Genomic DNA, 19908 nt, shown 5'->3' with positions numbered 1-19908 from the left:
TCCTGCGCCGGGCACGCCGGGGGGGTTCGCCGCCCTCACGCCCACAGCGCGGATCCCGCCCCTCCCGACTCACCGCAGAGCAGCGCCCAACCTCGGGAGACCTGAAAGTCCAGGTATCCGAACTCGTCGACCCCGGGGCCGCCCGCGAGCGACTTCCCAACCCCCGGACCCGGGACCCGCGGCAGGCCGTCCGCGTCGCTGCCTGATGGGACCCGCCTAATTCTTTCGAATTGTTACCTCGCGGGGGATTAACCCCTAATACTCGTATCTATGACTGTGCGCAGTTTAATTTATTTGCAGCCTGCCTTGCCTTTTACACCGTGCCTCGTTTTGGCTGTGAACAGGCGAACGCTAAGGCCACCTCCGAAGAGGTCCTCTCCGGCGGGCCCTCCCGTCGCACCTTCCCCCGCGAACCCGCCTCTTCCGGTGGGCGGGATCACCGGTTGGCGCGGCCGGCCTCGCGCCACTGCGCAGCCGCGAGGGGGCGGAGCCACGGCGGCTGCGACATGGGGGGGCGCGGAGGAGACGCCGGAAGTAGCGGTGGTACGGGTCCGAAGGAGGGGTACTCACCGCCGGCAGCGTCCACCCGCGCGGCGGCGAGAGCCAAGGCCCGAGGAGGTGGGCGTGGCGGCCGCCCAGACACAGCCTCCAGTGTTCGCTCTGCGCGCGGGGCGGCGCCGCGTCCCTCTGCTCCTCCAGCTGCCATGAGCGAGCGCCTCCGCCCCAGGTGAGAGAGGGAGAGAGAGGGGAGAAGGGACCCCCTTCCTCTGCGGTCCCCGGCCTCAGCGCCGGGGGCCGAGCGGGCGCGCGGAGCGGGGTCGGAGCAGCCTGGGCCCCGCGGGGCTCGTCTGGGCCGCCCTGCGGTCGGGGCCGGGGAGAGGGATGCGCGAGTGCCCGCAGACTGGTCCCTGTGGGGAGCCGCACGGGCGACTCTCTGGGGTCAGCGTCTCCCCTCATCCCATCCTTATTTTTCTACTTCTGCGTTTCCTATGTCGATAGACGCCTGTCTCTGTTCCCGGAAGAGAGGCAGTGGCCCCAAAGGTTCCCTGTCCTAAATTTAGGCGGTGGGGGGATGGGAGGAGCGTCGGGTCTGGGAGGGGAGCCCCTGAAGGCGCCGGCGAGGGCACCGGCGGGCAGCGGCTGGCTCCCCCAAGGTCAGGAGCGAGGGGGCCGGGCTTAGCCCTGCGGCTGGGAGGGATTAGGGAGGACCTCGGGACTGTGACTTGGACGGGTGACCCGGTGGGTTGCGATCGGCTGCCGGCGGTGGCATTAACAGCAGGGTTCTAAACTGTTTGGGTGCAGAGCCGTTTGACTCCGGAGGCGGGAGGTAGGATTGTATTGCGAGGGTTGCGCACCACCCGGGCCCCTGCACACCTGGGTCTTCACCAAGGGATTAGTCCCAAGTTGAGTTCCCCCCTCCTTTCCTTTGAAAGTTGGAAAGTTGGGATGCATTATTGAGAGTGAAGAGGATCCGCTTTATTTCACGTGATGAAAATTTCTTATCATGGAACTTGACGTAGAAACCTGTAGACCACCAAGTCCTTTTTTTTTTTTTAAATCCATTTTTCATCAAGGAAACATTTAGAGGGATCGGTTGATTTACCTAGGTCTTTTCAGGCTCACTGGTCTTTTATTTCATAGTAGTTTCAGGCCTAAGTAAGGTGGATCATAGAATTGTCTGGGTAGGTTACTAAGCTGGATCTTTTTTGTTGTTATTTTCATTGGCTGTGAATGTCATTGGCAGTTTTCCCACAACTTCTGTTCTCTGAAATGTAGTTATTTCTTGGCATTGAAGTTTTCAAAGGCATTTGAGGTCATTTGGTCCCATGGTGAAAATTTAGGATTCCCAAACTACATTGGATTATTGATTATTGGGTTATGTAGCTAGTGTGTTATAAAGCCTCTCCTTGTATAGGAGAGTGAGCTAAATTTGAAATTATAAGGTGCCTGCCAAAATTGTAACTGGTCCAGGCATTAATGTAAAAATGTATAGTCTGATTATTCTGATAGGAGAAGGAGCAGTGATCTTGCCAGTTATTAACAGGATTGTTGAATGGTTTGTATTAGGCCAAATAGAAATTATGGCCCAATTACAGTCATGCTATAAGACTTAGGAACAGGTTTTTTTTTTTTTTACATAGTAAACCTATTTTATTGACCATATTTTGCTTCCCAAACCCAGTTTATACTTTTGATACTCTCTTGGAGTATCTCACATATCTGAAAAAAAGTTGGAATATTTTCTACCAAAAAAAGAATTCTCATATCTGATACTGTATACCAATAATAATCTGAATGTGTTTCTACTAATAGCAGATTCCTTTGCCTAGTAGGTATACAAATAATGTCAACATGTGTATACTGGTAATTTCTTTACTGTTGCGTCGTTTGGTCTGGACAGGCTTTTCTTGCCTACTTTCTGCCTTCTGCTTCACGGGTGAGGATCAGCTCTGCCAACTCCATCTATCTTACTATCGCTGCATCAGTTTGTATCTCTGGATCTGTTTCCTCAATTTTAAGATGGGTTGATCTAAGTGGTTTTCAAACTGTTCCATAGAAGACTGTGATGGCCATATTTAAATAGGTATGTGGCAAGGGAGTCTACTCAATAATAGATGCTTAACTTTTATATATTCTGAGAGTCCTTTTTCCAGCAAGAAGCAAGAGTTTCATTAGTTTTTTTTTTTTTTTTTTGTGGTACTGGGGATGGAACCCAGGATCCTTCTACCTCCGGGCTGCACTCCCAGACTTATTTTTATATTTTTATTCAGAAATAGGGTCTCACTAAGTTGCTGAGAGCCTCACTAAGTAGCTGCGGGTGGCTTTGAACCTGCACAATCTTCCTGTCTCAGCCTCTGAAGTGCTGGGATTACAAGTGTGTGCCATCATGCACACCCAGATGTTCCATTATTTTTTGAAAAAAAGACTTTGAAAACGAGTCTCATACTCTAAGGATGCTTCTCTGCTCAGGTTCTAGGAGATAATAAGAAGGTTGGAAAGAAATGAAACGCAGGAAAGCAGTGGAGTCAGCTATCCTGTGAAGTATAACACATGCCGAAGAGTCGTCATCAATTACAGGGTGCCTGCCCAAATTATAACCTGGCCTGGGCATTAATGTCAGAAGGCTGTAATCTGACAGGCTGTACTGGCAGGGATGAGCAGAACGCAGTAATCTTGACAAGTTTCAAGATTGTCCAAAGCAGAATGTGTCAAGGATGGGCTCTGCTAAGAGCCTCCAAGAGGGAGAGTGAAGAAGAGGTAGGGCGCATTCTTAAACCATTGGCACCCAAAGAAGAGGACGGGCCACAGGCCAAAGTACTTGGAGAAATCAGCTGGGTGTGATGCAGGGCCATTTAATGCAGCTTTCCCAGAGTTTAGTTGACATCCCCCAAACCAGCTCACTTTATTTTGATTCCCCCCCCCCCCCCCCCCGTGGTTTTGGGGATTGAACCCAGGGGAATTCTACCTCTGAGCTACTCTCCCAGTCCCAGTCCAATTTTATTTTTTATTTGGAAACAAGAGTCTTGCTAAGTTGCAGAGAGTCTCACTAAGTGGCTGAGTCTGGCTTTGAACCTTGTGATCCACTTGTCTCAGCTTCCCAAGTACTGGGATTACAGGCATGCGCCACCACACCCAGCCCGCTTTGTTCTTAGGTCTTAAAACTTTTTTTTTTTTTTTGCAGTGTGTGTGTGTGGGTGGAACCCAGGGACATTCTATCTCTGAGCTACACTCTCAGCCCTATTTTTTATTTTGAAACAGCGTCTGGCTGAGTTGCAAAGGGCCTCACTAAGTAGCTGAGGCTCCCCATGAGTCATAATCCTCCTGTCTCAGCATCCTGAATGCTGGGATTAGAAGTGTGTGCCACCATGCCTGGCTTTATTTGTTTGTTTGTTTGTTTGTTTGTTTGTTTGTTTGTTTGTGGTACTGAGGGTGGAACCCAGGGGCTTTTCTACCTTTGGGCTATACCTTCAGACCTATTTTATACTTTATTTGGAAGCAGCATCTCACTAAATTGCTGAGAGCCTCACTATGTAGCTGAGACTGGCTGAGAACCAGCTGAGACTGGCTGAGAACCGGTGCGATCCTCCTGTCTCAGCCTCTCAAAAGTGCCCAGATTACAAGCTTGGGCCACCACGCCCCACTCTGGCTTTAAAATTTGTTTTGAAGGCCAGGCGTGGTGGCCCATGATTGTAATCCCAGTACTTGGTAGCCTGAGACAGGAGGATCACATGGGTTTGAAGCCAGCCTCAGCTACTTAGTGAGGCTCTCAGCACCTTAGTGAGACTCTGTTTCCAAATAAAAATATAAAATAGGTCTAGGAGTGTAGCCTGGAGGTAGAAGGCCCCTTGGGTTTCATCCCCAGTACCACACACAAAAAAATTATTTTGACACTTAACCCCCTTGACATTCTTGTCACTGGAAAGACACATCCATCCTTACCAATGAGGAAATGGCAGATTTAGGCTGGCTCCTAAGTTTGGTTAGAGTGACTCAGCAGCCCAGAGCATAATCAGCTGTTGACACACTGGTGAAGGGGAGCTCGGGGACCAGCACACAGCACACAGTCATTGGCTCTCAGCAGACATTGCTTTGCTACTGTAGCACATTCCCACCTGAACTCTCTGATCATATTAGGATGAAAGTAGAAATTTCTTGGTCCAAATTTATGTTAGTAGTTCATCCGATAAATGATCATTAACCTGGTATTCATTTTAGTTTTTCACCTTTAAGTGTTCAAAAATAGCGTGTGTGAAAGGTTTAACCTCCTGAGAGAAAGATAAGGAGTAGAAATGATCTTATTTTACAGATAACTGAGTCTTGAATTAGGTAAGTGTTGTAGCCCGCGGGTGCAGCAGGTTGGTTAAAGCTTGGTGGGACTCACAGGCTCCTTGTGTGCATTTACGAGTGGACCACTGCACCTCACTGTATGGACAGTTGTGACAAAAAGTCAGCCTGTCATTCCACGTGTGAGCTGGGCCCATTCTCAGTGATGAAGTTTGGTGTAGTTAGAGTGTTACAGAGCACAGGGAGTTGAGCCGAGGCTAATAACGTTTCTACAACGTCCAGACTTCAACTCCGAAACTCTCAGATTAAGAGTCCGTGACAGAAGGCCCGGTCCACTCGCATAGGAAGTTAGCTGTACAGAAGATACTATGCCCTCCAGCTTACATACTTAAAACAGAGCTGTTTGTCTCCCTAGCCTTTTGTCTCTTAGCTGTAGAAATCTGAACTTTAAGCACGTTGATTACATTAGACGTATGCTTTGTACACCTGGACCTCTACCCAGTAGAACTTTCAGCAGTAAAGGAAAGTCCTGTATGTGAGCTGCTCACAGGTTCTACTTGTAGCCATTTTGCACTGGAAATGTAGCTAATGTGACCTAGGAACTGTATTTTTATTTTAGTTCATTTAAATTTAACCATGTGGTTAATAGCTACAGTATTGTACAGTATAATTCCAGACAAAAATTATATCTCTTTTAGCTGGGCATGGTGGCGCAGGCTTGTAATCCCAGCGCTTGGGAGGCCGAGACAGGAGGATCGCACAGGTTCAAAGCCAGCCTCAGCTACTTAGTGAGGCTCTCAGCAACTTAGTGAGACCCTGTTTCCAAATAAAATATAAAATAGGTCTGGGAGTATAGCCCAGAGGTAGAAAAGCCCCTGGGTTCCACCTCTAGTACCATCCCCCCCCAAATATATATCTTTTAATTTGTTTCCTGGGGGGGGGTGGGAAATGAATTTAGGGGCTTTCTACCTCTAGGCTACATCCCCTTCCTTTTTTAATTTTTTATTTTGAGACAGGTCCTCATGAAGTTGCCCAAGCTGGTTTCAAATCTGCAGTTCTTCTGTCTCAGACTCCCAAATAGCTGGACTGATAACAGTTAATTCTTACATAGAGTGCATGTAAATTTTATCTCCCTCACACATCTGAGAAGAGCACTTGCCTCAGAAAGATCTGTGGTTTTTCTTTAAAAATTTTAGGCAGTGTACACTATGGCCACAGTAACAATGGAGTGACATGGTAACTGTTCTGATAGTGTAGCCAAAACAAGTCACTGTGACCAAGAGTTGCTTTTCCAGTAATAGCCCAGAAAAGTAATTCCTCTGGAGGGCATAGAGCTCTTGTTTAATGGGATAATTGTGAGAAAATCAGGGAGAAGAAAACTAAAATTGGAGGCACTGTGAACTTGTGATAGTCAAAGGCGCCACCATTTTTATAAGAATTTTAGCCCGATGTGGTGGCGCATGCTTGTAATCCCAGCATTGGGGAGGCTGAGACAGAAGGATGGTGATTCGCGGACAGCCTCAGCTACTTAGTGAGGCCCTTTGCAACTCACTGAGACCCTGTTTCAAATTAAAAAGAATAAAAAATGTCTGGGGGTGTCGCTTGGAGGTAGAATGCCCCTGGGTTCTATCCCCAGTACCGCAAAAAAAAAAAAAAAAAAAAAAAAAAAAAATAGGGCAAATAAGCAAAGGCAGCGACTCCTCTCTTAAATGTTGTCATATTAAAAGAAAAAGTAAGGTTAGGTAATTTGGAATTGTCATTTCAGGAAATATAGAAAGAAGAAAACATTGAGTTCGAAAGCTTAGACATTTATCTCACCCTTTTTTTTTTTTTTTTTGCGGGTCTGGGGATGGAACCCAGGGGCATTTGACTGCCCTATTTTTTATTCTTTATTTTGAAAACGGGTCTCACTGAGTTGCAGAGGGCCTCACTAAGTAGCTGAGGCTGTCCATGAACCGTGATCCTCAGGTCTCAGCCTCCCAAATGCTGGGATGACAAGCGTGCGCCACCACACCCAGCTCCCTTTTCTTAATTTATTTCCACCAGATGGTTAAAGTTGTCCGGCTTCTCTTTAGAAATTAGTCCTGCCGCCGGGCGTGGTGGCGCACGCTTGTAATCCTCGGCTTGGGAGGCAGAGCCAGGAGGATCGCGCAGGTTCGAAGCCAGCCGCGCGCGCTGGCTTAGGAGACCCTGTTTCCAAACAAAAATGTAAAAGTAGGTCTGGGAGTGTAGCCCGGAGGTAGAAGGGCTTCCAGGAACCCCAGTACCACCAAAAAAAAAAAAAAAAAAAAAGAAATTAGTCTTGCTAACTTAAGCGTGACCTTACGGCTCTGGCCTTATATTTTTATTCTTAATGCCCACTGATGCTATATTTCCAACTTTTATCCTATGGGATATCATAATTAAATTTTCTCCCATGAGAGGCCAAATTTATATGTTGTCTGGTATACAATTTAAGTGTCTGAAAGGTGAATTGTCGGGCTTGTTTTCCTTTGTGTTTTAATTTCAGGAAAAGGAGAAGGAATGGCAATGAAGAAGACAGCCATCTTCCCCCCCAGACCAAAAGGAGCAGTAGAAACCCTGTCTTTCAGGATTCCTGGGACACAGAGGTAGGAACTGTGCTCAGAGTCTTCACTGTTTTTACTGCTTGAAGTAGATAACCCTATTTATGTCATGTTATTAAAAATAAATTTATTCCAAGAACAAAGGTGATCTTGATTGCAGTGCTTTTAGCCTTTTTTTTTCTTTTTTGAGTCATCCTTTTTGGATGTTACTTACCCTCTTCCCAGCAAAGAGTGTGCTGCTTTTGATTCCTGTTTGTTTGTTTGTTTGTTCGTTCTGTCTCTCTCTCTCTCTCTCTCTCTCTCTCTCTCTCTCTCACACACACACACACACACACACACACACACACACACACACACACACACACTTACACCTTGTATTTATAGAAGTTTCATGGACTTTTGAAAGCCTATCTTTGAATCCCCATTTTATATGTTAGCAATGTTTATTTTCTGATAGTTTATAAGCCACTAATTGTCTAGTTAAACCTATTTGCTGCTTCAGTTCAATAGAAATTCGAAGCAGGCAGAATATATAAGGTAAATGTATGCAAGTATTCACTCACATTTCAAGTATTATTTTTACTTTTTATTATTTTCTAGGAAGAGCTCCTGCTATGGGTTGGGGAAGGGAGTTGACGTTTTCTGTAACTGAGGCATACTTCAGTATGCACAGCGGAGAGATGATTTCTGCAACTGGAAGGCTACTCGGTGGGGAAAGGTCTCTAATGTTAAAGTAATGCTGCTATTAAATTATGTACCACGTATCTATATATTATACGCACACACACATGCACGCACACACACACTTTTTGCGGTACTGGAGATTGAACCTGGAGCATTCTACCTCTGAGCTCCATCCCAGCCCTAAGTAGCTGAGGCTGGCCACAAACCTACTATCCTCCTGTTTCAGCCTCCCAGGTGCTGGGATTACAAGCGTGCACCGCCATGCCTGGCTTTGTACCTAAAATTTATGAACCTTAAAAGTGGTCACAGTAATTGAGAAATGCCACAGTGACAAAGATTCCTAAGCCATAACCTTATATTTCACAGCAGAATTCTTATACACTCAAATAAGTTATACTTTAGCTAGTTTCCAGTCACAGGACCTGACTCATCCCTTGTCTTTTCTTACCAGCAATCGAGTCACTCCACAGGGGGAATCAGTAACCCATGTTCTGACACTCAGGCGCAGTTGAGGAGCGAGCTCAGATTAGAAGCCGCCTTTGTGGAGACTTGAGTTCCTGTAGCTTTTTTTCTCCCTTTCAAAAGCTACGTATCTGCTTTTTCTTTTATGATTAACAGAAAAGTAATTGAGGTTTTGTTTAATGGAATAATTAGGGAATCCCAGGGATGAAAGAAAACCAAGGATTAGTGGCTGCGTGAACATCTTATGATGAAATGTTGAGCAGTAATTGAGGTCCATTACTCCTGTGAATTGTAGGGCTGTTCATTAAACCAGTGCGCAGAAGTCACGCTCATGGCGTCAGCGGCAGCGTTCCTTCCCTTGGATCTGTGTGTAAATACTGCTGTACCATGCTCATGTTGGCTCAGAATAGTGGGTCGAACTCTTGTATTTACCCTTCCCCTGTCTGCAGTATTGATGCTTAGGGACAGAAATAGAAATTATCTGTGTGTGTGTGTGTGTGTGTGTGTGGTCCTGGGGATGGAACTCAGGGGCCTCTACCTCCGGGCTACACCCCCAGCTTATTTTCTATTTTATTTGGAAACAGGGTCTCACTAAGTTGCTGAGAGCCTAAGTAGCTGAGGCCGAAGTAGCTGAGGCCGGCTTTACACCTGTGCAGTCCTCCTGTCTCAGCCTCCCAAGCGTTGGGATTACAAGCGTGCGCCACCACGCCCGACTTTTTGTTTTTTAATTAAGCATTTCTGTTCTTTTAAGTAAGCCAGATATCTTAGTATTAGTCTTTTGTTTTGTTTGTAGAAGGTGATCTTCACTCAGTTCTTAAAATCTCTGCTTTAGTATCCCAGAAGAGAATGATGTCTTGTGAATCAAAGCTTCTTGGGCCATGTATCTTGTTCTGACTTGTCCAAAGAAACTCATCCTCGAGGCACTCTAAACATTAGTCTGAAATATGGACTAGATTTCTTCTTTATAATTTAAGGTCACGGCAGGACCTTTCTCTGAACCACCGGGGATCCGCTCGCGGGCTGTTATACCCACTAGTTTCAGACTTGTTGGGCCTTCACCAGCAAGTTGTATTGCTGTTGTGTTGTGGTGCACTGCGCTTCCAGGGGGGTGGTAACGAGAATGGAGGCAGGTGAACAACGGGAGCCGAGAGGCAGAGGGCAGGGGAATCTTCAAATGGAAAGTAAGCCCTGAATACTTGGATTTCCCTATTGGAACAGATTCCTTTATTTTTATTTTTATTTTTTGCAGTGACGGGGATGGAAGCCAGGGCCTCATGCTTGCTGAGAAAGTGCTCTACCATTGAGCTATGTCCTCAGTGTTTAGAATAGATTCTTATGGCTGGGCGTGGTGGCGCAAGCTTGGAATCCCCACGCTTGGAGACAGGAGGATCGTGCAGGTTCGAAGCCAGCCTCGCTGCTTAAGAGACCCTGTTTTCAAAAAAAAAAAAAATATGAAATAGGTCTGCGAGAGTAGCCTGGAGAAGGGTTCCATCCCCAGTACCACCACCAAAAAAATGAATAGATTCTTATGTTATGTTTGTAGCACAAAGACAAGTTTAGAGGCATTTGGCTCCTTGACAATTATATATAAGAGAGGAAATAATGAATTATTAATTTTGTTAACTATGCAATAAAATATTGTTATTATTATTAATTATGTGTTGTACTGAGGATTGAACCTGGGAGCATTCTTCCTCCAAGCTATATCCCCAGCCCTGTTTTTTAGTCTTTGTTTTGAAACATGGTCTCACTAAGTTGCGGAGGGCCTCACTAAGTAGCTGAGGCCAGGCGCATGCTTGTAATCCCAGCATTTGGGAGGCTGAGACCGGAGGATCGCCGTTCAAGGACAGTCTCGGCTACTTAGTGAGGCCCTCTGCAACCTAGTGAGACCCTGTTTCAAAATAAAGAATAAAAAATAGGGTAGGGAATGTAGCTTAGTGGTCAAATGCCCCTGGGTTCCATCCCCAGACCCACAAAAAATAAAAAAAATTAAAAAAAAAAGTAGCTGAGGCTGGCTGTGAATCTGCAGTTCTCCTATCTCAGCCTCCCAAATGCTGGGATTACAAGCATGTACCACCATGCCCAGCTTTATTAGTATTATTAATAAAAATAAAAATATTACTATTTTTGTGGTATTAGGGATGGAACCCAGAAGCGTTCTACCTCAGCTATACCCTAGTCTTTTAAAATTTTATTTACACACACACACACACACACACACACACACACACACACACACTTTTTAGGTACTAGAGATTGAACCCAAGGGCATTCTACCTCCAAGTTGCACCCAGCTCTATTTTTTATTCTTTATTTTTGAAACAGGGTGTTGCTATGTTGCGGGGGCCTTAGTAAGTAGCAGAGGCTGGCCACAAATCTGTGGTCCTCCTGTTTCAGCCACCCAAGGGATTATACTTTGCGCCATCATGCATGGCTATTTTAATTAATTATTTTTCGTGCTTGGGGATTGAACCCAGAGGCCTTCTGACTCCAAGCTACACCCCCAGCCCTATTTTTTATTCTTTATTTTGAAACAGGGTCTTGCTAGGTTGATGAGAGTCTCACTACTTGCTGAGGGTATACTCAAACCCGTGATCCTCCTTTCTCAGCCTCCCAAGTAGTAGGATTACAGGCATGCACCACCATGCCTGGCTTACTATTTTATTTTTTTTATTTTGAAACAAGGTTTCATTAAGTTGCAGAGGGCCTCCCTAAATTGCTGAGACTGGCCCTGAAGCTGCAATACTTCTGTTTCAACCTCCAAGTACTGAGATTACAAACATGACCACTGTGCCTGGCTAAAATGTTATCTTTTTAATTTTAAGAGTAAGGCCAAGAGGTTAAGACTCTTTAAGACTAACCTTAAAAAACCATTAAGAAGCCAGGCGTGGTGGTGCATGCTTGTAATCCCAGCATTTGGGAGGCTGAGATAGGATCCAGGTTTGCGATCAGCCTTAGCTACTTAGTGAGATCCTGTTTCAAAATAAAGAATAAAAAGTAGGGCTGGGGGTGTAGCGTGGAGGTAGAATGCCCCTAGGTTCCATCCCCAGTACAGGGGGAAAAAAAGAAACCATTTCCTTGGCCTTCTGTGAAATACTTAGGTTTAGAATTCATTTTTTTAATATATTGAACTTTCATTTTCAAGGAATTTGTTTAAATTCTGCAATAGTGAAAATTGTTATTTATAAACTGGACATGGTGGCACATGCCTGTAATCCCAGTACTTAGGAGGTGGAGACAGGAGGATCGTGGGTTCTTGGCCAGTCTCAGCAACTTGGTGAGATTTGACTTCAAAATAAAAAAAAAAGAAAAAGAAAATAGGGCTTGGGAATATAGCTTGGATGTAGACCACTCCTGGGTTCAATCTCCAGTAACACACACACACACACACACACACACACACACACACACACACACACAGAGTTAATTTCTGAAAGTTACTTTTTCTCCTAAATGTAATAATATGTAAGCGTGTGGCACCATGCCCGGCTTAGCTGGTTAGCTTAGCTTTCCAAAATAATTTTTATTTCTTTCAGAGCAATGTGAAACAACATCAAATAGAGTGAAAAAATGTGGAAATAAAACAGAAGTGGCTTACCCAGGACAGCCTGGGCCTTTTCTTGTCTCTGCTAGAAGGGGAAACATTTTGATGTTAATACTAAAATCCCAAGGGTATTCTTAATGGCAACACAGAGGCTTGACAAAAAAATAAAAAACAAAAAACCCCCCCAAAACCAGTGCGTCTATGTCTCTTTAAAATTAGGATTCTATAAATCTATTTAACGGAGCAGAATTAGGTGTTAGGTGGTTTTAAGACTGTAGTGTGGATTTAGAAGACAGTGGGACAGTTTAGCCACTTGTTGACTGACTGATGGACTGATGGTGGTGTGGGCTGGGCGCAGGGCCTCCCACGTGCTAGGCAAGCACTCCACGACTGAGCTGTGTCCGCAGCCTCGGCCTGATTTCTTTAAATGGTACAGAGGTACAGAAAGAGGCAGGAAAGGTGTCACCTGCACTTCTTTTAGAACCTTGCTTATTTAGAAAGTGGATTTAATTAATCCACTGAATTAATTAGAATTGTGTGGTCTCACCAGTTCACCAGTGTTAGCAGACTGGAGCTCTCTGAACTTACTGGGCATTTACACATTGCTGTATGTTAGATGATCTAACAGCCTTGTCGAGATCATCTCACATTGAACACAGATCTTGTAGCAGCCTTTGAATGAAAATGAACTTCATTATGACTCCAGAGATAGCATATGCGGTGGGTAAGATTTCTTTTTTCTTTTGAGGGCCAGTAAATTAAAAATTCCAGTGAATGGGGAGATGTAGGTGAAGGGAAGCTCGGGCTTAAAAGAAGATAAAAATTACTGAGCCGGGTGTGGTGGCGTATGCTTGTAATCCCAGGACTTGGGAGGCTGAGACAGGAGGATCGCTGTTCGCAGACAGCCTCAAATAAAGAATAAAAAATAGGGCTGGGGTGTAGTTCAGAGGTAGAACGCCCCTGGGTTCCGTCCCCATTACCGGGGTGGGGCCCTTTGTTCATTTGCTGCCTTTATTTTAGAAGTAGTCCTTAGAGGTGTGCAGTTCTTGCTGTGGTGTAAGTGGTTATCTCTTAGGCTGACTTCATACCGGGAAAAACTCCCCGGCCTTCGCCTGCCCGTAGGACGCGCCCTGCGCCTTTCCTGGTGCTGAGCGTTCTCGAGGCCCCTGCCACTCCTCGGCACTCGTCCTCGCCCTCTGCACTTCCTGGTGGCCGCCGGCTTTAGGCTGGTCATGAGCGCGCTCTTTCCCGTCCTGGCCCCCTTCACTCCCTCACCAGCCGCCTTCGCTTGTCTGCACCCACCGTGGGTACTTTCCCATCGGCCTTTCCCCCTATTTTCTAGGGTCCTGGCTTTCTCCTTGGCTTCTCTAAAATATCTGGAGATGCTTTCCGGTGCTCATGAGGCAGCGAACGTTTAGTGAGCACCTGCTGTGAGCGGTGCACCTCCTGGGTGCCCAGGGTCACCTCAGCTCCTGGAGTCCTCCTCGTGCCTGCCTGGCCTCTGCTTGATGCTTGGGAGCCCTCCCGTGGGCTCGCCTGTCTTCTGGCACACACCTGCAGTCTCCCTCCAGGGCTGCGCGTGGTGACATGGCCGACAGTCAGAACCTCGGCAGGAGGACTCGAGGCTCTGGCCCGGCCTCACTCACCTGCATGCTCTGCCCTCACCACTTCCTCCTGCCGGCTTCTGGCCACCACTCTGTCTGAGCTTCCTCTAGAACACAGCTGTTCTGAGGCTGCCTCTGTGCCAGTGCATCATCTCCTGACCGCAGGCGTCCTCTGGGCCCAGTGGAGACAGCGCCCTTGGGAAGCCTCCGCACCGCCGCGAGCGTTGCTGGGTCCGTCACTAGTGGCCGTGGCTGTGTTGCCGGCACTTTCCCTGGATTCCACTCAGCAGCCTTGGATGGTGGAGCCGCCTGGTGACCGGCCGCCCGTGTGCACAGCGGGCCTCGCTTGTTTGCATAGCAGCTGGCAGGAGGAGCGCTTGTGCCCTGCAGCTCAGCGGGTCTTGAGGTGGACCCGGCCTCCACGCTTTTTACAGAGTGATTCCAAAGTTGACATCAGGAGAGTTTTCTTCTGTTTGCACCCAGGTGTCTGCAGTTACAAGTTCATATGGTAGACTTTGTTATTGCCTACAGTCATGCAGAATCCTTTCTTTTTGCTCTTCAACAAAACAGGACTCCTAAGATGTCTTTGTTGTATATTGTTTAGAGAGGCTCTTGGCTAGAGTTTTCATCAATTTATTTTCCTTGTGTTCATTTATTTGCAAAGGGCTTTTATTTCACATATCATGGTCTTACTCTCTTTTGACTGATAATACAAATTTGTCATGAAAATACCCTGGTCAGGTGTCAGCATGAAACCTGAACGGCTAATTCAGAGAAGAGAAAATGAACTGTATAATGCTTGTCTACTAGGATAGCAGTTGTAACTCCCAGGACCATGTCCCATCAAGTCATTCTCCCTTCCCCTAGCAGTCTGATACTGAAATGCTTCAGCAAGTGAGGGAAATGCAACTTTTTTTTTTTTTTAACCTATTTCAGCTTTTTGATTTAGAAGACAAAACAGTTTTGCTTTACTGTATTTCTTTTCTTTTCTATTTTTGTGGTGGTACTGGGGATGGAACCCTTCTACCTCCGGGCTACACTCCCAGACCTATTTTATATTTTTAATTTGGAAACAGGGTCTCTTAAGCCAGAGAGGCTGGCTTCGAACCTGCGCGATCCTCCTGTCTCCGCCTCCCAAGCGCAGGGATTACAAGCGTGTGCTGCCACGCCCAGCTTTCACTGTATTTCTTAAGGCTCTCATAAAGAATCACAGTTTAGTTTTAAGCTGGGTGAGGCGGTACATACCTTGTAATCCCAGCATGTGGGAGGCTGAGACAGGAGGACCACAGTTTTGAGGCTAGCCTTAGTAATTTAGGAAGACCCTCAGCAACTTCAGCAACTTACTGAGATCTTGTTCCAGAAAAGAAAATAAATAAATAAATAAAAGGCTGGGGGTGGAGCTTGAAGATAGAATGCCCCTGGGTTCAGTCCATAGTATCAAAAAAAAAAAAAAAAGTTTTCTGCTTCCCAGGTTAAAAGTAAATAATGGTCTTTCCTCTGTTCCGTGATGAAGACCACTTTGATGGTCGCAGTGTTAAGATTCCAGTAACTTTCTATTTTGATGCTCTTCTATAGAAATGTTTTATTTTGTGACTGCGTACACACCAGATATATTTGTGAGTCATTGAAGGAAGCCTCCACAAAACACTCCTCCCTCTCTTGCTTTCCTGTCCCTTTTCTGTGCCCGCTGCTGCCCACCAGTGGGTTTCACCCTCTCTGCAGCGTACGTTGGGCTAGCTTCCCGCTCATCTCGACTCTGCTTTCAGTGGCAGCCTCCCGGGAGCACTGCCTCCTATGTGGCAGCCTCCCGGGAGCACCGCCTCCCTGCTGGAGACCGGCAGAGGAGAGGGTCAGCCCGCCCGCCCTGCTCCTTGGCTGAGCCGGCGGTGCAGAGCGTCCCGGCCTCTCACATCCGCGAAGCAGGACTTGGGCTGCAGAGCGGGTGCCGCCTGATTCTCTTCTGGGGAGGGATGAAGGAGAGGCTGCGAGGCCGTGTTCTTAGGGGTCGTCCCTGCCAGGAAGGGTGGAAGTTCTTAAGTAGGTAAGGGGGGTCAGTAAAACTGTCTTCCTAAAGTCTTACTGACAGTCAGCACTTGCGTTTTTTTAAAGTCTCAGTGGTGAAGTTAGAAGTAACTGAAGACCTTATTCTTTTTTGTAATAGTATTTACTCATGATCATTTTCCCCTAAAAGTATTTTTTTGTATAAGCTTTAGAAAATGTAGATATTTTGACTAAAATACAAGATCTAAACTCTTAAGTGTTTTGGCATATATATCCTTCCAGACTTTTTTTTTGGGATTGAGCCCATGGAATTCCACCTGAGAAATACAGCCCCAGCCCTATTTTTTATTCTTTATTTTGAAATAGGGTCTCACTGAGTTACAAAGGGCCTCACTAAAGTAGTAGCTGAGGCTGTCCTCGAACTGTGATCCTCTTGTCTCAGCCTCCCTAATATTAGCTGGGATTACAAGTGTGCGCCACCACACCCCCGCTGCTATTTTATTTTATTATTTATTTTTGCAGTACTGGGGCTGGAACCCAGGGGCATTTTACCTCCAAGCTACACCTCCAACCCTATTTTTTTTCTTTACTTCGAAACAGGGTCTCACTACGATGTGGAGGGCCTCACTAAGTAGCTGAGGCTGTCCGCTAACCGCGATCCTAGGATCTCAACCTCCCGAATGTTGGGATTACAAGTCTCAGCCACCACGCGCAGCTCCAATCCTATTTTTAACTCTTTATTTTGAAACAGGGTCTCACTTAGTTGCAAAGTACATAAACCTTGATCCTTCTATCTCAGCCTCCCTCATGCTGGAATTAAAAGCATGCGCCACCACGCCTGGCTCCTATTTTAATTTTTGAAAGGGTCTCACTGTTACTGAGGCTGCCCTCTAACCTGTGATTTTTCTGTTTTAGCCTCCCAACCACTGGGATCACAGGTGTGGGGCTGCACCAGACTCCTTTTCAGACTATTTTGGATGTAGACATTAAGGAAAAATGTTTTAAAAATCAGCTGACATACTTACTATACATAGTATTAAGTATATATTAAAAAGATGTGAAGATGCTAAAGCCTTTCTACCTTAGAATATGTACATTTTATCATTAATGGCTGAATACAATTTTGTCATATATGTATACAACAGCTATTTGACCAGTTTCCTATTGTTAGATGTTTGTTTCCAATTTTTAGCTATTATAAATAAGGCTACACTAAACATTTTTATATATGCCGCTATAAAGTTGTTTAAGGATTTTAAAAATGAACCAGAGATTGCAAGTATACTAACCCTGTTTTTAAATACAGAAATTTTCTTAACCCTATTTTAAAGAACTTTTACCTTTTCCAAGTAGTATCAACATTGCTACTCTAGTGTGAAATGAATGAGATGAAAACTTATCTTCCTACAGACTGATTCTAGTTCTTGCCTTGATTTTCAGATAGTACCTGTAACGAAAAACAGTAAAGAAAACAGACTAAGAGGAAGCAGAACGTTCTGCGCGGTGGGTTATGACTCAGCGTAGCGACCTCTTTTTAAATATTCCTGACATTAAGGTGTATGTGGGCATTCTGGGATAGTACACTAGGTGAGGAGAGGCTTCGTAAACAGTTTTTGAATTAGTCTAAATAATATTTAATTGCATTTAACCTTGCCATCTGACCGCATCCTGCCCTTTATAATCCTTTTGTGAATTTTCTTACTACTTTTTTTTTTTTTTTTTGGTGGTACTGGGGTTCCTGGAAACCCTTCTACCTCCGGGCTACACTCCCAGACCCATTTTTATATTTATTTGGAAACAGGTCTCTCAAGCCAGCAAGGCTGGCTTCGAACCTGCAAGATCCTCCTGTCTCTGCCTCCCAAGCGCGGATTACAAGCGTGCGCCACCACGCCCAGCTGAATTTTCTTTTTAATTGCAGTTTTCTTTTACCTGTGGGCAGTGGGTGTGTTTGTGTTTGTGTGTGTGTGTGTGTGTGTGTGTGTGTGTGTGTGTGTGTGTGTGTGGTGTGGTACTGGAGGTTGAACCACCGAGGAGCTATACCCCCATCCTGTTTATTTACTTAGTTATTGCAGTTCTTGGGTTGAACCTAGATGCATTCTATTTCCAAGCCACCCCTTAGCCCTGTTTATTATTATTTTGAAAAAGGGTCATACTAAGTTGTGGAAGGGTGATCCTCCTGCGTCAGCCTCCCAGGCACTGGGACTACACCGCATCCAGCTCATCCTGTTTTATTTTTAGTTGAGACAGGGTCTCACTAAGTTGCTGGCCTCAAACTTACCATCCTCCTGCCTCAGCCTCCCTGTTTTTGGGATTACGAGCATGCATGACCGTGCCTGACATGATCTGTGTTAAATAATTTTACATGACCTGTGGGTCAAGATTTGAGTTTTGAGTTATTGATGATGGATGCTTTGTGAACATTTTTTTTTTTTTGTACTGGGGATTGGACTAATGGGCATTCTAGCTCTGAACTATACTCTCAGCTCTTTTTATTTTGAAACAGGGTCTTGCTGAGTTCCTGAGGCTAGCCTGCAATCCTCCATCTCAGCCCCCACCCCCAGTACTGGGATTATAGTAGTGTACCACCACGCCCAGCAATAACTGCTTTCCTTTTTTGCTGCTCACTTATCTCTAGGAATATTGTTAGATGTGACTTTGGCCAAAAAATGAATAGAACTAGGACTTAAAAATTCAATTTAAAGGTATTATATGGAGCCATTTTATTCATTACTTTTTTTAAAAAATAATGAACGTATAATAACCACATTGCAAAATAGTTATAGTAAAGGGTAGAAAAAAATGGTCTTTTCATTCTAACAAAATGACTGTGATCTGTTTTCTTTCCAGTCTTTTATGTATAAACATCACATATTATAAACATATATTTCAAAATCAATGTCTTTGTCAAAGGGAACATAAATTTGGGTTCATCAAAGGGCCAGGTTAAAAAATCTATACCAGATCATTCATAATTAGAAGCCTGACTTTCTCATGCATCGATTCCTTCCATTGTGTTAACTCGCAGAGAATGATAGTTTGTGCTGAGTAGTTACGGGATACCGTTAAGTCTTGGATGAAATGATCACTAAGCAGCACAGGTTTTAGTTTTTATGTGAACTCGTGCTCAGAATTCATCTTGTTATGGGGAACAGACACTTTTTTACCTTGCACCAATGACTGACTTCCCTGGAGGCTGAGAACTCCCTTCTGTGGTCATTGGAAATGCTGGGGCGAGCGGTAAAAGCAGTAGAGGAATCAAGATGTGGTTGAACCCGATCCCCGAGTCCTCACACTTGACACGACGGGGGAGTCTTGAGGGTAGAACAGGGTCTTGGGTGAATGTGTATAGTTGACTGTGAAGTCCACCAAGCGCTCATGCTGGCACTCGGGTGGCCAGAAAGTAGCCTCCAGGAGGGTATCACACGTTAAACTGCAGCAAAGCTCGCATGCAGCCAAACAGACTGACGGTGACCTGGCTCTTCCTTGTCCTTGCAGTCTTCGAGCAGCGACAGTGGCGGGAGCAGCAGCGGCAGCAGCATCCACAGCCCCGACAGGGCCAGTGGCCCCGAGAGAAGCCTGAGCCAGGTCATCCCCGGATCCAGCCCCAACACCCCTCAGCCCATGCCCGAGCAGTCTGCACTGTGCCAAGGCCCTTACTTCCACATCAACCAGATGCTGAAGGAGGCCCACTTTCACAGCCTGCAGCACCGAGGACGGCCTCCCACATGATGTGCCGGCAGTTTCTTGCCTTCTGTGAAGGGACAGTGCTGTGCAGATTTGATATTTCAACTTATAATTTGTTTTAAAAAAATTGCACACAAAAATGCCTGTTGGCTTTTCAGTCTATATTTGAAATAACAGGTTAACAGGCAATTGTTTACTTGTGGTTTTGCTGCACTATTGCAATTTCAAAGGGGCTTTGAAGCAATTTTTTATAGGATTCTCTTGAAGGAGGGTATCATTTCATGTTAAGGTAGTGGCGTGAGGAAATCTCATCTGTGTGTTGCGTCCTTAGTGTCCTGTTCAGACTTGACTTCCAGATCTGTCCATTAGAAATTCACTTTATGTTCAAAGGGCCTTTTACAAACGCGGGATCGTCAGTTTTTTTTTAATTTAATAAACTACTAGAGTATCTAGTTTCCATGAAAAAACATAAGTTTTTTTCCCCCCCAAAAATATAGAAAGCTTGATTCAGTTTTGCACTGAGATTAAGTGCCATTCTACCTCTTGGTCTGGAGACGTCCTATGGAAAGTACTCTCTCTG

The 19908-nt window shown here is 45.4% G+C and overlaps 1 protein-coding gene across 2 annotated transcripts; it reads left to right on the top strand.

Annotated features, from left to right (window-relative positions):
• Nucleotides 1-506: 506 nt before the first annotated feature.
• VCF1 (VCP nuclear cofactor family member 1) lies at nucleotides 507-19373 on the top strand (the record flags this gene model as incomplete). Of its 2 annotated transcripts, XM_080712417.1 has the most annotated exons (4): nucleotides 507-727; nucleotides 7295-7394; nucleotides 17085-17147; nucleotides 19140-19373. In XM_080712417.1, 4 exons carry the CDS (start codon nucleotides 507-509, stop codon nucleotides 19371-19373), a joined length of 618 nt encoding a protein of 205 aa, XP_080568543.1. The 2 variants fall into 2 exon arrangements, with proteins under 2 accessions (XP_080568543.1, XP_080568544.1); XM_080712418.1 differs by lacking the exon at nucleotides 17085-17147.
• Between the last annotated feature and the right edge of the window lie 535 nt (nucleotides 19374-19908).

This window comes from Muscardinus avellanarius (genome assembly GCF_963383645.1).
Source record: "Muscardinus avellanarius genome assembly, chromosome: 16".
Classification (NCBI taxonomy): Eukaryota; Metazoa; Chordata; class Mammalia; order Rodentia; family Gliridae; genus Muscardinus; species Muscardinus avellanarius.
Note: the sequence above shows the minus strand (reverse complement) of the source record. Positions and strands in the feature narration are given on the sequence as shown.